Source organism: Aythya marila, assembly GCF_965140915.1.
Source record: "Aythya marila genome assembly, chromosome: 17".
Lineage (NCBI taxonomy): Eukaryota > Metazoa > Chordata > Aves > Anseriformes > Anatidae > Aythya > Aythya marila.
The window spans coordinates 9,396,886-9,416,173 of record NC_139058.1 but is presented as its reverse complement, the minus strand read 5'-3'; the positions used below and the strand labels follow the sequence as shown (position 1 = coordinate 9,416,173).

General features: G+C 49.1%; 1 protein-coding gene across 1 annotated transcript; it reads left to right on the top strand.

The window, feature by feature from the left end:
• Positions 1–8,016: 8,016 nt before the first annotated feature.
• LOC309884939 (solute carrier family 2, facilitated glucose transporter member 11-like) lies at positions 8,017–18,904 on the top strand (the record flags this gene model as incomplete). The annotated part of the gene is made up of 11 exons (XM_082774426.1): positions 8,017–9,252; positions 11,664–11,762; positions 12,314–12,474; positions 13,641–13,765; positions 14,349–14,478; positions 14,683–14,831; positions 15,624–15,811; positions 16,558–16,668; positions 17,674–17,775; positions 17,914–17,989; positions 18,639–18,904. The coding sequence occupies exons 1-11, from the start codon at positions 9,232–9,234 to the stop codon at positions 18,902–18,904; spliced, it is 1,428 nt and encodes a 475-aa protein (XP_082630552.1). The 5' UTR covers positions 8,017–9,231.
• Between the last annotated feature and the right edge of the window lie 384 nt (positions 18,905–19,288).

Sequence of the window (19,288 nt, the reverse complement as noted above, 5' to 3'; positions counted from 1 at the left end):
CTCCTTTGGACAGTGGATGAGAGATTTCACCCGCTGCAGACGGGCAGGGGCAGAGGCAGAAGCAGAGCCCAAGCGCTGTGATTCCTGCCCCTACCTTGCTCGAGCCAAGGCTGGAGGCAAACATTTGGAGGCTCGGCTGGAAGGTCGGCGTGCTGGAGCTCAGCCCCACTGGCTGCACGGAGATGAGAGCTCAAATGACCGATCCCACTTAACGCCACGTGGAGGACTGGGTGCAAATCAGACGTTACGTGAAATGTAAAACAATGTCATCAGTTTATCATTTTCCTTTTTTTCCTTTGTCTGACAGCCAAAACCAGAGAAGTCTACTCCAGGGTTTCGCTTAAGGCCGTCTTTTCTGTGAGCCAAGGGGCGAGAGTGGGAAGGTGATGAAACGCATCAGGAAGCTCCCATCCTGCACGGGAGGAGGCCGATCAACCCCGTGACACCCCTGGTTCCCAGGCTGCTTTCTGCCCGTGATCTCACTCCCTTCGGAGCCCAGCCAAGCTGACTTCATGCATTTCGGCGCCCGGGGCAGCTTCAGTCTTTATTACAATCCTTGTCATGTTTTATGGGCTTTGGGAGTTACGTCCTTCCGCCACCTCGCATCAGAGAGAGTGGGTCTTGTGCGCTGTTGGCTGCGGATCCATTTGGCCTTTGATGTAAATATATATTTCCTGAGGGGGAATGGTTTTGTGAATACACAGTGACAGACCACTACTGTTACCTCTCATTTTGTTTTCTCCATTTCTGGGGTGATTTTAAGGAATCACAGACTCACTGAAGGGTTTGGGGTGGATGGGACCTTAGAGATCATCTGGCTCCAAGCCCTGCCCTGGGCAGGGACAGCTCCCACCACAGCAGCCTGCCCAAAGCCCCATCCAGCCTGGCCCTGGGCACTGCCAGGGATGGGGCAGAAGCATTCGAACATGCGAGCATTTACCTGGGGTGGCAGGTGAGCTTCGTCCTGCGACAGAAACTCAACAGCTTCCCATCTGCAAACCAAACCAGCCAAGAGTTAGCAAACAAAGACGAAAGTTTGAACTCTCCCCATGAGTTAAGCAGCTCACAGACCTCAAGGAGGCACATGAGCAAAGATAAATGGGCTGTCGCACAGTTCATCTCCTTTGTTTGTAGTAAATTATTGTGTGTAATTCATGTTTCCTGTCCATAAATGCCAGAGGAACTTGAAGACATGGAATCCTTTCTAATTTAGTAAAGACAAAAACAATTCCTCTCAAGCCCATCTGGAACTTGTTTTTATCATAATTGTTTTGGGCTCAGTAACGAGTTCAAGATCTAACTGCCCTCCCTAATTGTTTCAAGAATAAACAGATGCTCCGTTTAAAGGCAGCAGCTCCCCTTTTGCCCAGGCAGCAGTCTGCGGGGTCGCAGATGAGAGGAGCCGTGCGCCGCGTCAGCACAGCCCTAATGAGCACTCGGCGCCCTCCAGCAGGAGCCTCAGGGCCACCAGGGGCTGGCGGGGCCCAAAACCAGCCCCCAACCATGGTCTCTGTTAGTGTCCAGCTGGTGACACATGCCCTCTGCTCTTTCATGCCATCAGCTCGTCCCCAGGCCACCCAGCCTGGAGACCATGAACGCCACAACGAGCCCCCTGCCCATCTGAGGGGCAGGGTGTGAGGTTGTGCACAACGGCCGGAGGAATCCTCCTGGGGGGCTTCTTTCTGCTCTCAGACTGTCCTTGGTACCATGGCCGACAAGTGCCAAGAGCCCCAGATCCACCACAAGGCAGTCACGAAGTGTCTCTCCTCCAGTTTTGGAAGCTCAGCTCCATGAACCCGCGGTGCACAGATAAGCCGTGTAATCACAACCGCCCGGGGCACTCGGAGTATTTACTTTTCCCTGTTTAATGGCCATATATAAATTCCTTCTCCTTCACTGGAGGATTTCCTACCACACATCAGCTAACTCTGTAGTTTGATGGCTGAAGTCAGGGGAAGATGAATCATACAGAATTGGATGCTGTTTTTTTATTATTTGCTTGTTTATTAGAAAGAAACTAAAAATAACATTTATTGCTCAGTCCTCCAAGGACATGTGGGTTGCACAGGGTTTGTGGTAAATCAAAGTTTGTGTAGTTTTTATTTCTTATGCATTTTTGGTTCAAAAAGACAGCTTTGCTTCTGGCGTATCATGAGAAAGACGTCACCTCAATCTCCTTGAGCAGAGCCTGGTCACACATCCAAATACAGCACCTCTTCCAAACAGCTTCTGATCACGAACATCAAGAAAGAAAAGCTCCGTCTCTTAGCATAGTTGTTGGTTCTTTGATTTGTTTTGTTTTTTCCGCAGTGCTTAATCACTCTTGTTACATTCTTCTGCCTTGTGATCTGCTCTCTGCACCCCAGGTCACCTCCCAGGGCTGTCAGTGGGGAATATCATGCAAGGGCATTCATTTTGTAATGCTTGTTTCATAACTGCTGTGGCCAGATCACCGCGAGGAGAAACAATGCTCATTTCCTACAAAAGGTCTGTGCTCAGCTGCACACAGCAGCACACACACCGAGCATGCTGCCGGCTGGTGAACACCCCCGCAAGGCATCAGGAGCAGCAGTGGCACTTTGGTGCTCGGGGAGGCAGGACGATGCACGTGTCCCAGCCCAGGTGGCTCTCAGTAAGCTGGGAACAGCTCTAAGAAAAGGGTCTGTCTGAGGGGATGTTAAATAAAACATCAGGATGGGCCTGATGCTGTGACACCCCTGCACAGATTTCCCTCTCCTCTGACGGGCATATCCAGCACTACTTACTGCCACGTGGCACAGGTCAGTGCCTGTCCCTTGTGTGTCCCTTGCTCTCCCCAGCCTTCAGATCCCCCAGTCTCTCTAAGGCCCTGTACCAGAGTATGGTACAAAGGATGAAGGAACGGGAATAGTTCAGCTACAGCTTGACCTACAGCTCAAAATGGACTGAGAAAAGGGCACTTCAGTTATCAGAAGTCTTTTGGGCTTTCTCAGTTTTCCCAGAGAGCCCCCATTGCTTATCAGGAGGATGAAAACATCAACTGCTGACCAAGGCACAGGACACCGAGCCGTTCTTCCAACATCCCAAATCGTAGCTGGCAAGTGAAAGCAGCTAGCTGCCTTGGCCGCGTCAGCCCTCGTGTCCTCACAGGACTCAGCCCCCACGCATCTCCTCAGGGCTGGAGAGCATCCCAGTGGCTGGGTGGTAGCAGAGGCTCTGTCAGCATCGGGTCCCTGCCCTGAGAAGCCTCGGCAATGAAGCTCATTTCCTGGGGTTGTCACACAGTGCCTTGACCTTACACAGATCACAGTTTTTTTTTCTAAGGAACATTGCGGAACTGCTGGAAATGGAATAATGGTGTCACAGCAGGGCATTCGCTTCCTACGCAGAAAATCCCCTTTAACAGCTCAGTTTTACAAGCAGTGCTTTCACCATAAAACCAGCAGAGCTGCTGGCTGTTCCCCCGAGAAAACAGCTTGTTTGTGGATGTGTTACCTGTCTGCTCCTGCCTTCCTAGTGACACCTGCAGGAGTCAGGACAAGCAGCTGGAGGTTTTTCATATTTCACCGTGACGGCCCTTACAGGAAAGAGAGAACGCCTCGCAGAAACAGCCTGGCTACAGCCTGGGGGACAGCCAACACCCAGCCAGGAAACAGCTCCAACTGTCCTGGGAGTGCAGTGTTTGTAGGGGGCATTCATCCCGTGGAGCCAAGCCCTGCAGATGGAAACGGGGCCCCTTTCCTCCTCTTGCAGTCGGTCCAGAGGATTCTGGGTGAAACCAGTGACGTCCAGGAGCCTTTCCGCGCGGCAGATCAAAGAGCACGTGTTGATAAGCTTTCCTAATGGCACGGTTCCTACTTGCTGCTGCAGCCAGGTAATTACAGGCACAGTGACTGCCGTCACATTCTCCAAATAGCTGCTCTCCCGTGCTCATGGCATCAGATTTCCCCTAATTATGACAGGTTTGAGTTCAGAGAGAAAGTATTTGAGGGAAGAGGGCCGTAGATCTCTGCAGTAGTGCTGGAGACCTGCAGGCTCCCTGCAAAGTCAGGAGTTTGAGTGACTGCAGGAGGTGCCTCCACCAGCATCCAGAGAGGAACGCGTCTTGGAGAGAGTGGCTCTGCACAGCTCACGTGCAGAGGTGAAATAAGCAGGGGTTTGAAGAAAGCCCTTTGGGATGCCCAGAAGAAGCTGCAAACACATACCTCTAGGATTTCCTTTGGACTGTGACCAATACGGCCTTTATCTTCTGTTAAATAGAGAAATGTGCATGTATCTGCCTTGGAAAGACAAGACAAAGCGCTGTTCCAAGCAGGCAGCCCTTGCCCAGGCCATTGCAGAAAGACGTATCTTTATTTGAATGCAGCAGGAATGAGAAGGATGCATCAGCTTCATGGAGTAAGGGCCCAAGGGTATGGATGGAGCCCACACTGCCTGGGTGAGCTGCATTCCTTTGCCTCCTATCCAGCTAGAGACATGCTTTGACGTGTTGGCTTCCATCTAGGGAGCTAGAAATGGAGTGATCTCGAAGGCTCCCGGGACACCTCTCAGTGTCTACAGCAACCTGCGACGTGCCACCTGCAAGCCACAGGTGGTCCTGTACACCACCACCCGAGGGGACAAAGACATGAGATGATTCCTGCTTATGAGATGCTAGAAAAAAGGAGGAAGCTCATGGCTAAGACTATGTGTTTGTTTTTTTAATGGAAGTGATGTGCCCAGACCTGGCCTCATTCTGAAAGGACAGCAGAAAGAAACGAGCTCCGTCCTTTATGAACGCGTTACCATCATCAGCACGTGCTGCCTTCACCAAGGGGCCGTGGCTGCTACCCCTTACAGTTCATACCCTGCTTCCTCAGCCAGCAAGTTACCAGCTGGGAACCCGTTAGAAGTTGCTGTGTCACCTCTGACACAAAGCACAGGCAGCCAGCTGCTGGCACCTGGATTCAGAGCCTGGAGGAAACCTTGTGCTTCTCCTGCCGCTTAGTGGCTGACGCTGATGCAGCACCCGGTGCAAACCCTGCAGGGAACCAGCCCTGCTGTGGAACAGGTCTGCAAAACATGAGTCGGGACAAAGAAGTGCTTAAAATAAGTTATTCTTATTCTGGATGCTTTGAAATCTGCCAGGACCCACATGAATTTCACTCTGCGCGATGAAAGGATGTAAAAACACATGATTACACCTAACATATATAGATGCTGTGATATATAGATATATGTAACATACAAATACAGATATTACGTGAAGCAGCCTCTCTGCTATTAGTGCTGGCAACACAAGCCCCTCTGCCTCCACTGGGCCGTGTCTGTAGGACTGACGAGGACACACCATTTCTCACTGGGAGCTGTCTTACAGAAAGGGGCAATCCTCTCACTGCTGGTACTGCAGCCCTCATGGCACAGGGAGCCGTTTCTGGAGCAATAACCAGCACCACATCTGCCAGGGGGCTACCAGCTACCCCAGCCTGCTGCAATAACGGGTGGTTAACAAGGGAAGAGTGTACAACTCCCACCCTAGTGAAAGATAAGCCAAAAGGCAAAGATGAAAGGTCATAGAAAACGCCACAGTAGCCATGCAATGAGGCCTTTTCTACTTGTTAGAATTTAGCTGGAGCTTCTCAGAGGTAAAAGGAGTGCCCCCACTGCATAGAGCTCTTTAATTTTTAATCAGGGTTTTCAAACAGAGCTGAGTTTCAATTCTGTACTCCCGGGGTGTGACATACATGTAGATCCACTGCACGAAGACACCTCCACCATGCCTCCATGAACAGCTCTGTTCATGTAAAGCACGTTACATGTTACATGTGAAGCACGTTACATGGCTGTTGCAGGAAGGACAGCCGAAAACACCACAACCACCAGTATGGTCAGACCATGCTCTCTCTTCATAACCCGAATAGCCTGACTTTTATAGCAAACTTAACAGGGGCAGATAGTGTCTCACACAAGACTAGTAATATATCTAAGTCATCATTAGTAATTCGTACAATGTGGCGACCCCACTGAATATTATCCAGGAACATTTGTACATTTATCAAATTATGTAACACCATAGTTATATCACCTTTCTGTGGACGAATAGTAGAGTCTGATATTTTCCATCCCAAGTATAGCCATGGCTGTTTCCGTTGAACCTTCTCTGGGGCTATCTTCAACCCTTTTGCTTCCAAGGTATCCTGAATGAACTTTAAATCTGAATCCTGGAAGCATTCTGGCCTACCAAACCAAATGTTATCCATATAATGGGAAATAATTACTTCATACCATGCTGTCCAAATTGGTTGTAATGCCCAGGCCACATGTAATTGACACAATGTAGGGGAATTCCTCATCCCCTGCAGAAGCACTAGCCATTCATAGCACTTTGCCGGGGCCTGTTTGTTAATGGAGGGCACCATAAAAGCAAATCTCTGACAGTCCTGTACAGCCTGTGCCACCACATCTGGCTGCGTGGACTGATCAGCTCTCTGTACCCTTTCCAACACGTCCTCTACCAGTTTGGTTCTCAGCAGTGTAACTAAGATGTTTTGAGTTTTGGGGTTTGCATTATCAAACGCAAGCACTTTAAACATACTGCTTTTAGACTCCGCTGTTAGATCAGGATGATCAGGAATTGCTGCCCACAACCGATCGATAACTTTAGCATATGGTCCCTCAGGAGCCTGTTCTACAGATGTGAATGGAGGTGCTTTCTTCTCCCCTGGGAGACTAAGAAGAGCCCTCAGTGCGAGCTGTGCAGCTGTTTGGTGAATAATCGCAGGGAACTGCAACTGAACCTGGGTACTGAGATAAGGACCCATTCCCTTTAACATCTCTGCAGTAATCCCATACAGAGGGTCCCCCGGTTGACACAGCTGACCCGGTTCCCCCTGTGCTAACTGCAACCATTCCCTTTCAAACAATAACAATGGGGAAGGAGTTAACAATAAGTGTGCCAAGTTTTGACAGTCAAGTGGACACATTAGTTCTGCCTGGAAAACCCACTGAATTATCTGCCGAGCCGCCTGGGATTGTAAACCATAGTCCATAACCATTTTTCAAGCTTGTTGTAAAAGCTTCCAATCATGCGGCTGCCACAACCCGGTGCCTTGCACAGGGTCGATAATAATAGGGCAGGCCAAGGATGTAGCATGCCAGTGCCCCTCTGTGAAAGCATCATGTATGACGGAGCACCTGTCCCTCCTTGGTGCTGACGGTGTTGTAGCGATGGATAATGAGGGAGCTGGCTCTGGTGGGGCAGATGAGAGAGGAAGCTCCTCCAAATCCGTAATTTTTAAGTTCCCCAATTTCTCTAGCAGTTCTCGGAGCAGCTCCTCCAGTGAAGGTCGATTTTTGCAAGCTGCTGCTGCACCTCTCATTGGTGAAGCATCCCAAGTGGATTTATTGCTGCCTGTCAGAGGCACAGATGCTGGCAGCACAGCTCCAGCAAGATTTTCCGGTGCAGGGGGTGGGGAGGGCAACGCGCACCCCCGGGGTGGGTGCAGGAACCGGTGAAAAGAATCGTGCCAGCCGTGTTCCTGAGGTCTCAGGTTTTGTACTTGGCGCTCTGTGAGCCCCAGGTGTTACTGACAAAGCTTGCACCACCACCATAGCCAGCTGCTGTTCGGTTTTCATACCGCACAGCGCATTAATCACTGTGTGCCAAGTCATACTTAATCTTTATCTAGCTGTCCACTGGAGACGGCTTCATCCCATAAGCAAGCTCCGATGTGCCGCCGCTCATCAGGGCTAAGCATTAGAGGGACTCCCTTCAGAAACCCTCCTTCTGGGCCCAGCGCACCAAGGCTCGGATCTTTTTTACACTGCAAGACACACCTGTCTTGGAGACCATACCGCAGAGAAGCTGCGCGGCCGCTTCCCTCCCCGTGGTGCCGCCGGGCGGGCGGCAGGGCCGTGATCTCCGCGCCCCGCTATGCGCCCTCTCTCCACACGGCGGCGCTCCCCTGGCGGTCCCGCTGCCGCCTCCCGCCGCCCGCAGCACCTCGGGCCCGGATGTTCCGCACCGCGACCCCGCCCGGTGCCTCGGCTCCGCTCCTGGGCTCCCTGCGGCTCTCTCCGCGTCTCGCCGGGTCTCAGCCTGTTCGGGTGCCCTGTGTTGCAGGAAGGACGGCCGGCAACACGGCAGCCACCAGTATGGTCAGATGATGCTCTCTCTTTTTTACCCGAATAGCCTGACTTTTATAGCAAATTTAACAGGGGCGGGTAGTGTCTCACGGAAGATTATCGGTTAAAAGCACTCAGACAACTGCATGAAACAACCCCACCTGCGAGGAAACGACCCCCTTGTGATTAGCAGTCGCGTAGATCCCGTCCTTGAAGCCAGCTGCTGGCAACAATATTTTTTAAATTCCTCATCGGGCGATGTGGGAACGCTGTCATGGGAACTTCTCGTAGTCGTCCTGGCAGCTTGGTTTGCTCAGCTGCAGCAAGCCATGGGATCTTTGCTGTTTCAGAAATCCCCCAACACACGGCCATGCTCACGTAACGCGCTGTGGATCCCATGAGCAGTGTCCCAGCGCACAGACACCCACACCCTGTGGCACGAGCAGCCCCAGGTCCCCTCGCAAGCGGCGCGGAGATGCTTGAACAACGGCAGAACAGCAGCGGGCGAGATGCTGTGACAGCTCAAAAGGAACCGAGAGCATTTTGATGCGATACTCAGGAGTCATTCGTCCCCCAGCAGCCTCCTCTCCCATTCGCACCTCACCCCTGCATTGCAGGACACGGGCAGGAACACGGCAAAGGTCCTTGGCCTCACAGCGGATTTCAGAGGGCTGGGGCTGGTTCCTGCCACTGTCAGGACCGAGGGAAATGCTCTGGTTTGCCCTGCGGATGCTAGATTGAGTTCCAGGGCAAGTGCAGTCATAAAAATAGCTCAGGCTTTACTTCTCCGATCACATTTAATTGGACAAACACTACCAGGCAGCTACGTCGGACGCTTGGAGAGGGAATCCATGCTGCACACCATACCGGCCTTCAACAGGAATTTAGGCAGCTCTGGATCATGCAGAAACATTTTCCCCAAACTGCCCTGTATTTCAACAAAATTAATTGAGCTGTCTTGCTAATGAACATGCAGCTCTATTTAGAGAATGTAAATCAGCTGGCAAGACACCTGCCAAGTCAAGTGTGTTATCCTAATGTAATGGGTGACTCAATACACATTCCTATGCTGGAGATTTAAATAATCCCTTAGAGCACCGCTGAGAGCACCAGAGGCTTTGGCAGACAGAAGAAAACCTACCAAAGAGGATGAACAAGCTGCAGAAACTGGTAAAAACCATCTACTTTACTATTATTGTTGACAGGTTTTATTTTTCCCCAGTTTTTATATGGCTGTGTAAGTACCAACAGGTTACTGTAGAATTATTTGTCCAGCTCATCCCAGTCCTTGGGATAAAGCTGACAGGCTCATGGCTCTCCTGGCAGCTGCATGCCAGGACAGTCGTGCAGAAGGCAGGTGTTATGGAAGGTTTGGGAAGGTAACCCTGTAATACAGCTCGGCTCTGAGCTCAGAAGTGCTTGGTGGCTCCTCAAGGAGCAGCAAACCATCTTCCCTTAGCTCGTAGCCACAAAAAAAGGCTGTGATACCAGACCTGATAGGTGATGCGCTCTACAGTGAAAACAGGGAAATTAGCAGGAGCATTTTATCCTTAAACACTGAGATTAAAAAAGAAGAAATGTGCTGCTGGGGAAGAGGAAACCTCTCTCACTTGGAGAACTGGAGTAAGTGGGAGAAGCAGAGGCAGAATTAGGTGTGCAATCCTTAGCTCTGATTTCAGTAATGAGACAGGGAAGTGATGTAGCCAAGGGAAGTGCGAGCAAGTGAAACGCACCCGCTTCTAACTGGGACAAGGGAGAGCTCAGCCTCTTCTTGCTGCAGGGCTGGAACAGCCTGGCTTCTCCTCTGTCAGGGAGAACATTCTGTCTCAGGCTGCTATGGAAGTCGTTTACAGGGAAAGGCTTTGATGAAAGGAAAAATCTGAGATTATTTGAATTTGCAATTTAAAAAACTCTTGGGACACTAGGCAAAATTTTCCTCTCTTTGGTAGATGGATCTCTGAAAGGAAAACGAGCAGGCAGAGCAGAGGGGGCTTCCCAGAACTGGCTTATCTAAGTTCTTCCCAGGGCCAGTGGAGTCATATTCATGTAGCAAAACAAAATCTAGCCTGGGGTGACCCCGCTGGTGGCGAACAGCCAAGGCTGAGCATGGGCTCCTCATGGCACCCTGCAGAGCTGTCCCACTGGGAGGGGTTTGCACGCAGGGGGCTGGCAGAGACCGTCCTGGCAGGAGGTGTCAGGCTCAGGGCCAAGTGTCCCCAGCAGGCTTAGAGTGGTCTTGAGACATGGGACATCTCATGTACAGGAGGGCGCAGGCACAAACTAGGTGTGAACTGACAAGGACTGGTGGTGGGGCTGCAGCGAGGATGGAGGCACTGAGTGAGGAGGCACGATGCTGCTGACACTCGGCTGTGCTCCTCTACAAAGGCAGTCGGTCCATCTGGGGGCAGTCAGACACAGAAAAGTGTCCAGGCAACCATGGCAAGAATGACTCGAGACTTACAAATGTGACAGAGGAGGAAAAATCAGCAGAAATGTTTAGAAAGTTTCTCTGCAGTGTCCCTGTCAGAGTTAGCCCCAGTGTTGTGATGTGGAAAACCCAGTTGTGCTATAATTTCAGGGCATCCTGCTATGAGGGGGGAAAAATGAAAGTCTTTTGCTCACAAGCCTGGCAGTGAGCTCTCAGTTCCCATACTGTGCCAGCCAGGACAACTTGTCTACACCCTGCAAAAGGCAAGAGACTTCCCCAACACCCTGATCCTGTGATGCTGCATGAAGCAGCTCCATTAAAAGGCAATATAAGCAACGGGCAACACCAGTGGTGGCCTCAGGGAGACACAGAACATGACACAGGATCACCTCTGCCACATATTGCACCCACATCACAACACTGAAAGTGTAGAAAATATTGTGGCTGAATACTCAGCTGTAGCCTGCTAAACACAAGGACCTGTAGGAGCAGCTGTGTGATGAGAAAGTTCAGCAGAAAGACATGGCCTGCTCTGTACAAAATGCAGCATAGAAAGGCGCTCTATTTTAAACTCAAACAAAAGGACAAAGGCTGTATAATTGCAACAAAAAGGTACAAGAAATAGCATGCCACTGCATCAGAAGTGCATCGGGTATAAATAGCCACAAGAAAATCTCTTATACTCCAGGGAAGCTCCATCCAGGCTTAGCTAGAAATGATTCAGGAGTTATTAAGCTTTGGCAATGCTTCTTGAATAATTCATCACATGAGTACAGGTTTTTGTAACAAATTGAGTTAACTGAAGCAATAACGCCAGTCTCTACCAGTATTTACTGTTGTGACACTGACTTTTTGTAAGCATATACGTTAATATTAAATGAAAGACACTCTCAGGCCTTGGCCCCAAAGCGGTCCCAGACTCTTCGGATTGTTAATCCAATGGATTAATAACATCATTTTGCAGTACAGGGAGACATAGATCTTAAAAATCTATTTTTTTCTTTCTGTCTTTGATACCTCCCATTACACAACATCATTTGTAGCCTGCTCTAATCTTCAGTACACACTACCCAAAGTGTGACCAGGCCAAATGTGTGCTGAGCCATTTTGTTCTGTGCAAGAAAGCCATCTGTTTTCTGTCCATCTTCTTCAGCTTCAGAGCAGGATCCTGATCCTGACAGTATGTGCTGCTGGGATTGGAGGCACTTTCCAATACGGTTACAACATCTCCATCATCAATGCTCCAACTTCAGTAAGTACTGCTAGTCCCTGGGGCTCTTCCTGGGCAGACACTTCCTCAGTGTCCTGATGGTGGCATGCCACCAAAAATATGAAGACTGACTGTGCTGAGGGTGAAAATGTGTTGTTTGCTCTGTAAACTTCACAGCTGAGGTACCAAACTTTGCTGTCCTGAGCCACCCTCGTGCAGGATGTAGTGTCAGAAGAATGTATTCAAAAGCCTCATTTCAATTGTTTTAGAAAATCCAATTCTAAAATTCTCCAACCTGCATCCCATAAAACTGAATTTTGCCTTTAAACTCAAAATCAGGCCCATTTTAAATTTATTTTAAATTATCCAAGATAGCTGCACGCAGATATAAACCAAGTACAACTTTGAACAGCTACAGGTTTACACCCTCAGCCCCCTGTTAAAAACACGTCTGAAAACTGGAGGCTGTTTTCAGCCAGAGGTTTAGAGGCACAAGCACGGAATAAGCAGGTACATGAATAAGGAAGCCCTTACACTTCTCAGCATCCTTTCTCTCCGTGTGGTGGTTACACAGCACTGTCCTTCCCTCGCAGTACATCCAGGTGTTCATGAACAAAACCTGGCAGGAGCGCACGGGTGTTCCCCTGGAGGACAACATGATCCTGCTGCTCTGGTCTTTCACCGTCTCTGTGTACCCTCTGGGGGGCCTCGCCGGGGCTGTTGTTGCTGGTCCCATGGCCATCATGTTGGGAAGGTAAGAGGGTGCTGGACTTTACTTTACACTTTGCAACTTTCAGTAGTCCGAGAGAAATTACGACCCCTGTCGCAAGATAGCCACTGCAGTTACAAACCACGAACTGCTGCCCTCCATCACGGAGCAGTCTGCAGTTATCCATGCCACAGCACCCACCTACGCAGTCACCACCGTTTCTGTGCCCAGTTTTGTGTTGTCCTTTCAATCATGAAGTCAGGACAGAACAGGCCAAAGATTTTTCTTCAGAGCAAACTGTGGGAATTGGTAGGAAGGACACAGGAAAAACAGAGTGTGCTTGCAAAGAGCAGCTATTGCATCCCAGCTCCATGTGGCTCCCAGCCCACAGGCTGCCTCTACCTTTCTGACTGAAGTATTTCAGGGGGTATTTGTTAAATCTGCTCATTTTTTATTTTTTTTTTCTCTGTGCTTGTGTTCCTGAAAAACATATGCCTCTCCTCTCCTGTCTTTCAAACCCAGCTCTGTCCCTAGTTCTCTAGAGAAAATCACCATTGGTGTAACCAACATAACCCAGTAGGAGGTTAGATTGTACCTGCTTCCCTCCTGACCCCAAGAATTTCCCTCTGTGTGCTGTCCCTTTGGTGTGCTCCTCTCACATGCTGACGCAGGCACTGCTATGCTTTGGGGTGGGATCGGAGGGCTGTCCCCCACAGCCACTTTTTCCATGGTTGTGAAGACCTGGAAGGGACGTGGCTTTCTTATCCAATGAAAAGTTTCACCTTGTACTACTTAGCAATAAAATCATTCTCTTCATGAGTAAGAGAAAGATTCCTAAGAGTAGGTAGGGCAGCCCGCTGGGACTGGAGAGAATTGCTGGCTACTACAGGTCAGGAGAACTTCCTTTTTTTCCTGGTTTTGGACAGAAATTCCACCTGTGACACTTGAAAATATTGAAAAATTGAAATATTCTTCCCCATTCAAATGGGGAGCGCAGGAGCAGTGAGCCTGGGTGACGACCCCAGGGGGCCTTCCCTGTGCCTAAACCCAGCCCTGCAGGGACACCCTGTGGTCGTGGTGGTAGTCAGCAATGGCCCTACTTGTGTGAGCCGTGCAGATTTTCTGTTAATGCAGATTCCTGTTTTGCTAACAACACCCCAAAGTGCTGACCTGTGCATCTGAGCTCACAACCGTGTCTCTTCTCTCTGAAGGAAGATGTCCCTGCTGGTTAACAACGTCTTTGTGCTCATTGCTGCCATCTTGTCAGGATTCAGCCAAATGGCCAAATCCTTTGAAATGATTATGGTCAGCAGATTCTTCACTGGCATGAATGCAGGTATGGCAACGTGAGAAATATAGCAGAACAAACATGGTAACAAGTATCAATTAGAGAAACTCAAATGGGAATGACCCAAGGCATTAAAATAATTCAACTTCTAGTATCTTGTGCAGTCTGCATGCTGGGAGGGAAGCCCTGGCAGAAACGGAGCGAAAATCAATCCCTCTCTGCTTGTAAGCAGGTTATCGGTCATGTCCCACGGTACATTTTTTATAGAAGTTCTTCCCAGAGAATAATGATTGACACAGGTGACTTAAAATGTGACCTTACCCCCAGAATGGGGTCTAGAATGGAACATCGTTTGTAACCTCAGATTTGGTGCTGAGAAGACCATAGGACTGAGGCCCAGGCACGTTTCAGTTTCATCCACTACTACTTATTAGTATGCAAATGTGTGTTTAGCAGCTTATGCAGTAAGAGGAAAATTAAAGGTTTGGGTGAATAATAAGCACTGGTAGATCAGTCATCACATGGCCTGTAGCAGAAGGGTCCAGCTGGCAACCTGGAGAGGTGGCTGACGGCGCTTGTCCTTGTCTCCTCTGTCTCCAAGCTGAGGCCAGCATTTGTCTGCCCTGCCCAGGTGTAAGCATGAACGTTCAGCCCATGTACCTGGCAGAAAGTGCCCCAAAGAAGCTCCGAGGAGCTGTGGCCTTGACCTCCGCATCCTTTACAGCCCTGGGGTTGGTGCTGGGGCAGGTTGTCGGACTCAGGTAATGTAGAGCTAGAAGCCCAGTTTTTACTTATTAAATCTTTCTTCTCTTTCTTCTTTTTTTTTTTTTTTTTTTTTTTTTTTTCCCTTTTTGCTTTACTCCCCCTCTCTTTTCTTTCTTTTCCAGTGCCCACATGCCACAGAGGATGCTGGACTCTGTTGTAGATTTTACTGAGCAATTATGTTTTATTTTATTTTTCTCCAGAGAGCTCCTCGGAGGGGAGGAGAGCTGGCCGTTCCTTTTAGCTAGCAATGCAGTGCCTGCCCTGATCCAGCTCATGGCTCTGCCTTGGTTTCCTGAAAGTCCCAGATACCTCTTGATTGACCGTGGAGATAGAGAATCCTGTGTTTCTGGTGAGTTTAGGGTTACTGCCAGCCTCCTGCTGAGCGCCCGAGATCTGCTGACTGAGCAGATGCACAGTAAGAAGGCTCAAATCACAGTAAGAAGGTTCAAATCCTGCTTTTGTACACAGACTTAGGCTGTGGCCTCTTGAGAACAGTGCCATGACTTACATGTGAGCAGTATCAAGTTCCCTTTCTGAGCACTTCTTCTTCCAAGCCAAGGAACCTTCTATAATCTCAAAAATGTTTGATCTGTTAAGATAATTGAAAGGCATCTTCCTACAAAGGATTTTTTTTTTTGATACAAAGGTAGGGTTAAAAGGTGGAACTTGAGTTCACAGCAGGGTATATGTTTTGCAACCTTGAAGTGAAATAAATGCTGCCTGGGGAGCTCATGACCAAATCTGCAGCAAATTCATATTAAGGGATTTGCTTAGATTTGTAGCATACAAATCCCCATATACAGAGCAGCTGGAATTAGTTTCCAGGAAACATGTACCAAGAAGATCTTAATTGCCTGCATTTCCCAGGGAAGTCAAGTGAGATATGAGCCTGAGGCATGGCTGCCGAAATGGCACTGTTTGGAAATATTTTCTTGTCAAACAACGGGGATTTGCAGTCCCTTTCCCCCAGTCCTTCAAGGGGCTGCACGGCAGCTTGCCACCTCTGTGGAGGCAGCACCATGATCACAGCTCTGTTCTGCAGCTTCCCGCAGCCATCACCTCCTGCTCAACCCTTCAGCCTGCAGATACAGGCGATCTGAAGGGAAAGCCCAGGGGATGAGAGGTTCTCTTGTCCTTGCAGCCCTGCAGAAGCTCAGAGGCAACAGCGACCTGGGAGCGGAGCTGGAAGAGATGCTGGCTGAACAGGCCGCTGCTAAAGGTCAGAGGGCGAAGAAGCCTTGGGAGCTGTTCCAAAACCCAGCTGTGAGGTGGCAGCTGGTGAGCATCATCGTGCTGAGCAGCGCCATGCAGCTCTGTGGGAACGATTCGGTAAGCAGCCTGGCAGCCGCAGCGCTAGTGTGAGCCACATGTACGAGGTGTTGGGTTTAATGTGCCTCCTGCAGGACGAGAAGGAATAGTGCTCTGCTCTGCCTGTGGAGATCTTCCTGCTGAAAGACATGGACAGAGTAGTGAAAAGTTGAATTTGAGCATAAAAAGGGTGGCATAAAAAGGTAGCTGGGTACAGACGCTAGGTCTGTGTTACAATGCCCATTCACTATGCAGGAAAAAACCCTTTGGCATCCAGCCCTGGATGAAATGGGGAAAGCTAAATGGAAATGCCAATAAACCATGGAAAACAAGATAAAATCTATGTACAACCGCAGCCTTCTGAGAGCTGAGGAAACAGCCTTCCTTTGCTGATGAGGGCCTTCTCTTCCTATAAGTGCTTCCTCTCACATCTAGTAATGGGCCATTGTAAAGACCTCTTGTTCCAGGGAGCAGCCTGGATTTAGCAGTCTGACTTCCAGTTGCTCTGCACTGTGAAGGTCACGTGGGTGTTTGCTTTAGAGACCACTTGCTTTGAAAGGCTTTGTCATCAACATCAGGGTTCAAATCTCAGATGCTTAATTCCCAAAGAACACCTCTGCACTATGGCGAGCTTCAGAGGGATGTTGTCAAAATTGCCTGTGAGACGCAGCACCTTAGTGGGGCTCTGCGTGGTTCTTCAGGAAAAAACAATGGGATGCATCTTCAGACACCTTCCCTTACTGCTCTCTCCTCTGTTCTCTTCCCAGATGTATTTCTATGCAGCCTACGTGTTCCAGGAGGCTGGAATTCCTCAGGATAAAATCCCGTATGTTGTCATCGGCACGGGGAGCTGTGAACTGATCACATCCATTACCTGTGTGAGACTCTTACTGCAGTGCTGACATGCAGGCCATGCTGACAGGGAGGAGCCCGTTAATTACAAACTTCAGATTTACATCGCCTCGCATCCCAGGGAAGCACTTTGCAGCACAGCAGTCAGGCAGTGCTCAGCTTTCATGCCCAGAGGGGTTAACGGGGCAGTACAGTATGTCTGAAAGCTGTCTGGGAGGGTCTAAATGGAAGCTGTGCTTATGATCCATGCTCATTGTCATTTTCGTATATCCTCAGCCCCTGTGGTTGAACATCTGTGATTACAACCAGAGCCACTATTTATCCAGACAACTGTGGATGCAACCTCAGAGGCTGAGGAGGAGAACAGCAGCAGAGGAGTCCATAGCAAAGTGCTTTTCCTCTTCTTTTTGGCCACTCCATTCAGTTTTCTCTCCTGCAGCAGAGGCCAGTATTCCTGCCACAAGCTGTGACTAGCAGGCTGTGCCCTGCAATCTGTCCTCAGTTTATCTGGGGGACACTGAAGCCTCCAGACCCTGGCAGTTTGTGATAAGAAGTTACCACCCTGACCCATGCACCTCAGCCGGGCCAGTGACACACTGGGCCCAGCCATCCTGGATTTTTAATCCTTCTCTCTACAATATACATCAAGAATGAGAAACAAACTTAACGTGATAGAGAAATAAATCTTCTAGCCACTTAGCTTGCTATTTCTCAGCTCCAAATATCCTTAAAGCTTTATATTAAATATCTATGTATATATATGTTTTGCTGCATGTCACTACAGATAGTGGCAGGGTTTAGGTGCAGCTGGGACATTCTCATCTTGCCTGAAAACACATCATGCCTGGCTCCTGCCAGCAGACCCCTTCCTCTGAAAGACCATTCTTTTTCTGCTAAGAAGTGGGCAGTATCCTTGAATCAGCTGTAAAGCAATACAGAAACAGAGAAATGAAATGGGGCAGAAGGGGACAGGCAGGAATCTGTAAACAGATGCTAAATGTGTTGCTTTATTTCACTGTTACGTTGTGCAGAACATGATCATAGACTATGCTGGTCGGAGGCCGCTGCTGCTGGGGGGCTATATCTTCATGGCAGGATGGGCCGTGGTCTTCATGGTTGCCCTAAGCCAGCAGGTGACAAACTTCACTTCATTATTTAAGGGGAACAGAGCTGGGCTTCACCTTTTGTGTGACTGGGGTGGTTAGAGTTGGCAAATAACAGTAAGTGTCCTCGTGTCCTTACTGGTTTTGTGTTGTTCCCTGCGACTGGAGACTCGGATCAGCTGGATGCCCTATCTCAGCATGGCCTGCATTTTCGCCTACATCCTGAGCTTTGGAATTGGACCAGGTCAGTTCTCTGAGTGTTTGCACTGAAACGTTTGGGTACTGCAGACTTTTAGTGATGTGTGCAAGCAGCAGATGCCTGGAAACACAATTTCCGTGTCTGTTAGCCTACTAACACTTATTTTCTTGGCAGACCATGTTACTTTCTGTGCCTGGGGACAGGGTACACGGGTTATGTGTGTGTGTTTGCTCAGTATGAGTAGATGTGAGGCTCTGTTTGCTGACATGAATTTGAAGGAAGGGCAGGTAAGAAAAGAACCAAGCTGCCAGTGTCACATACCACATGGCTGGGAAGTAATTTCTTGTCCCGGTCCCTACAGTGTCATAGGGTTGAATTAATTATAAGCTGTTCTCACAGATCCTGGTGAGAATAATGTGGATTACAAAACCTTTCCCAGCAGTTCATTCTAACATGAGAGAGTCTGAATAATTATCCAGCCCTTAATATTTAACCCAAAACTTCCCCACTGCAGTTTATCTCTATTACCACTTGTTCTGGCACTGTTGACGAGTGAGAATAATTTACTGAATAATAATCTACTACTGTTCTCATAAACTTCGTGTTGTTTTTGCTTGTTAGTATGTGTTCTCCTGTTTTTGGTCAACAGTATTACGTACAGTGTTTTTAACTTTCCTGCCATTTCTTTTTCCAGCTGGTGTAACAGGAGTTCTGCCCACCGAGCTTTTTGACCAGATGTCCCGGCCAGCTGCCTACGTGATCTGCGGCTCCCTGCTCTGGTTCAACCTCTTTCTGGTCGGAACAGCCTTCCCGTTCATTGTGGTGAGTTCCCACAGCGATGCCATCCCCTGTGGCTTTTTGGTCTTCTGTACAAGGCAGAGGCTCTCTATTGACCATGAGATGAGACAGGGCCTGGAATATCACAAGCTGCAGACACGCAGCAAGCCAGCACTGCCATGAAGGTTACCTTTATCAGGGAAGCAATCAGAACTCCTTTAAGCTAAACTTCCCTTGTGTTCCCTAAGGTGATTTCTGATGTGAGGCTGGACACGGATTAATTTGGGGCACGGATTTTCTATATCCTGCTCTCTCCTCAGCTGGGAATGGCTGGGACTAGAGATGTGATCTAACTCCCCCTGCCAGGCCCTGGCACCATTCCCTAATGTGGTTCCTGAAGTGAAAGGGAGCAGAAATCCTTGATATGCATGCAGTCCTGCCTCATTTCCTACTGTGGGTCCCCATTCTGTACAATTATGTAGAGACAGAAAGACAGAAAAAGACATTTTGAGATACTCTTTCTGCTGTGTCAAATCTCCCAAACTGTGGTGGGGAGCTGTTGCACCT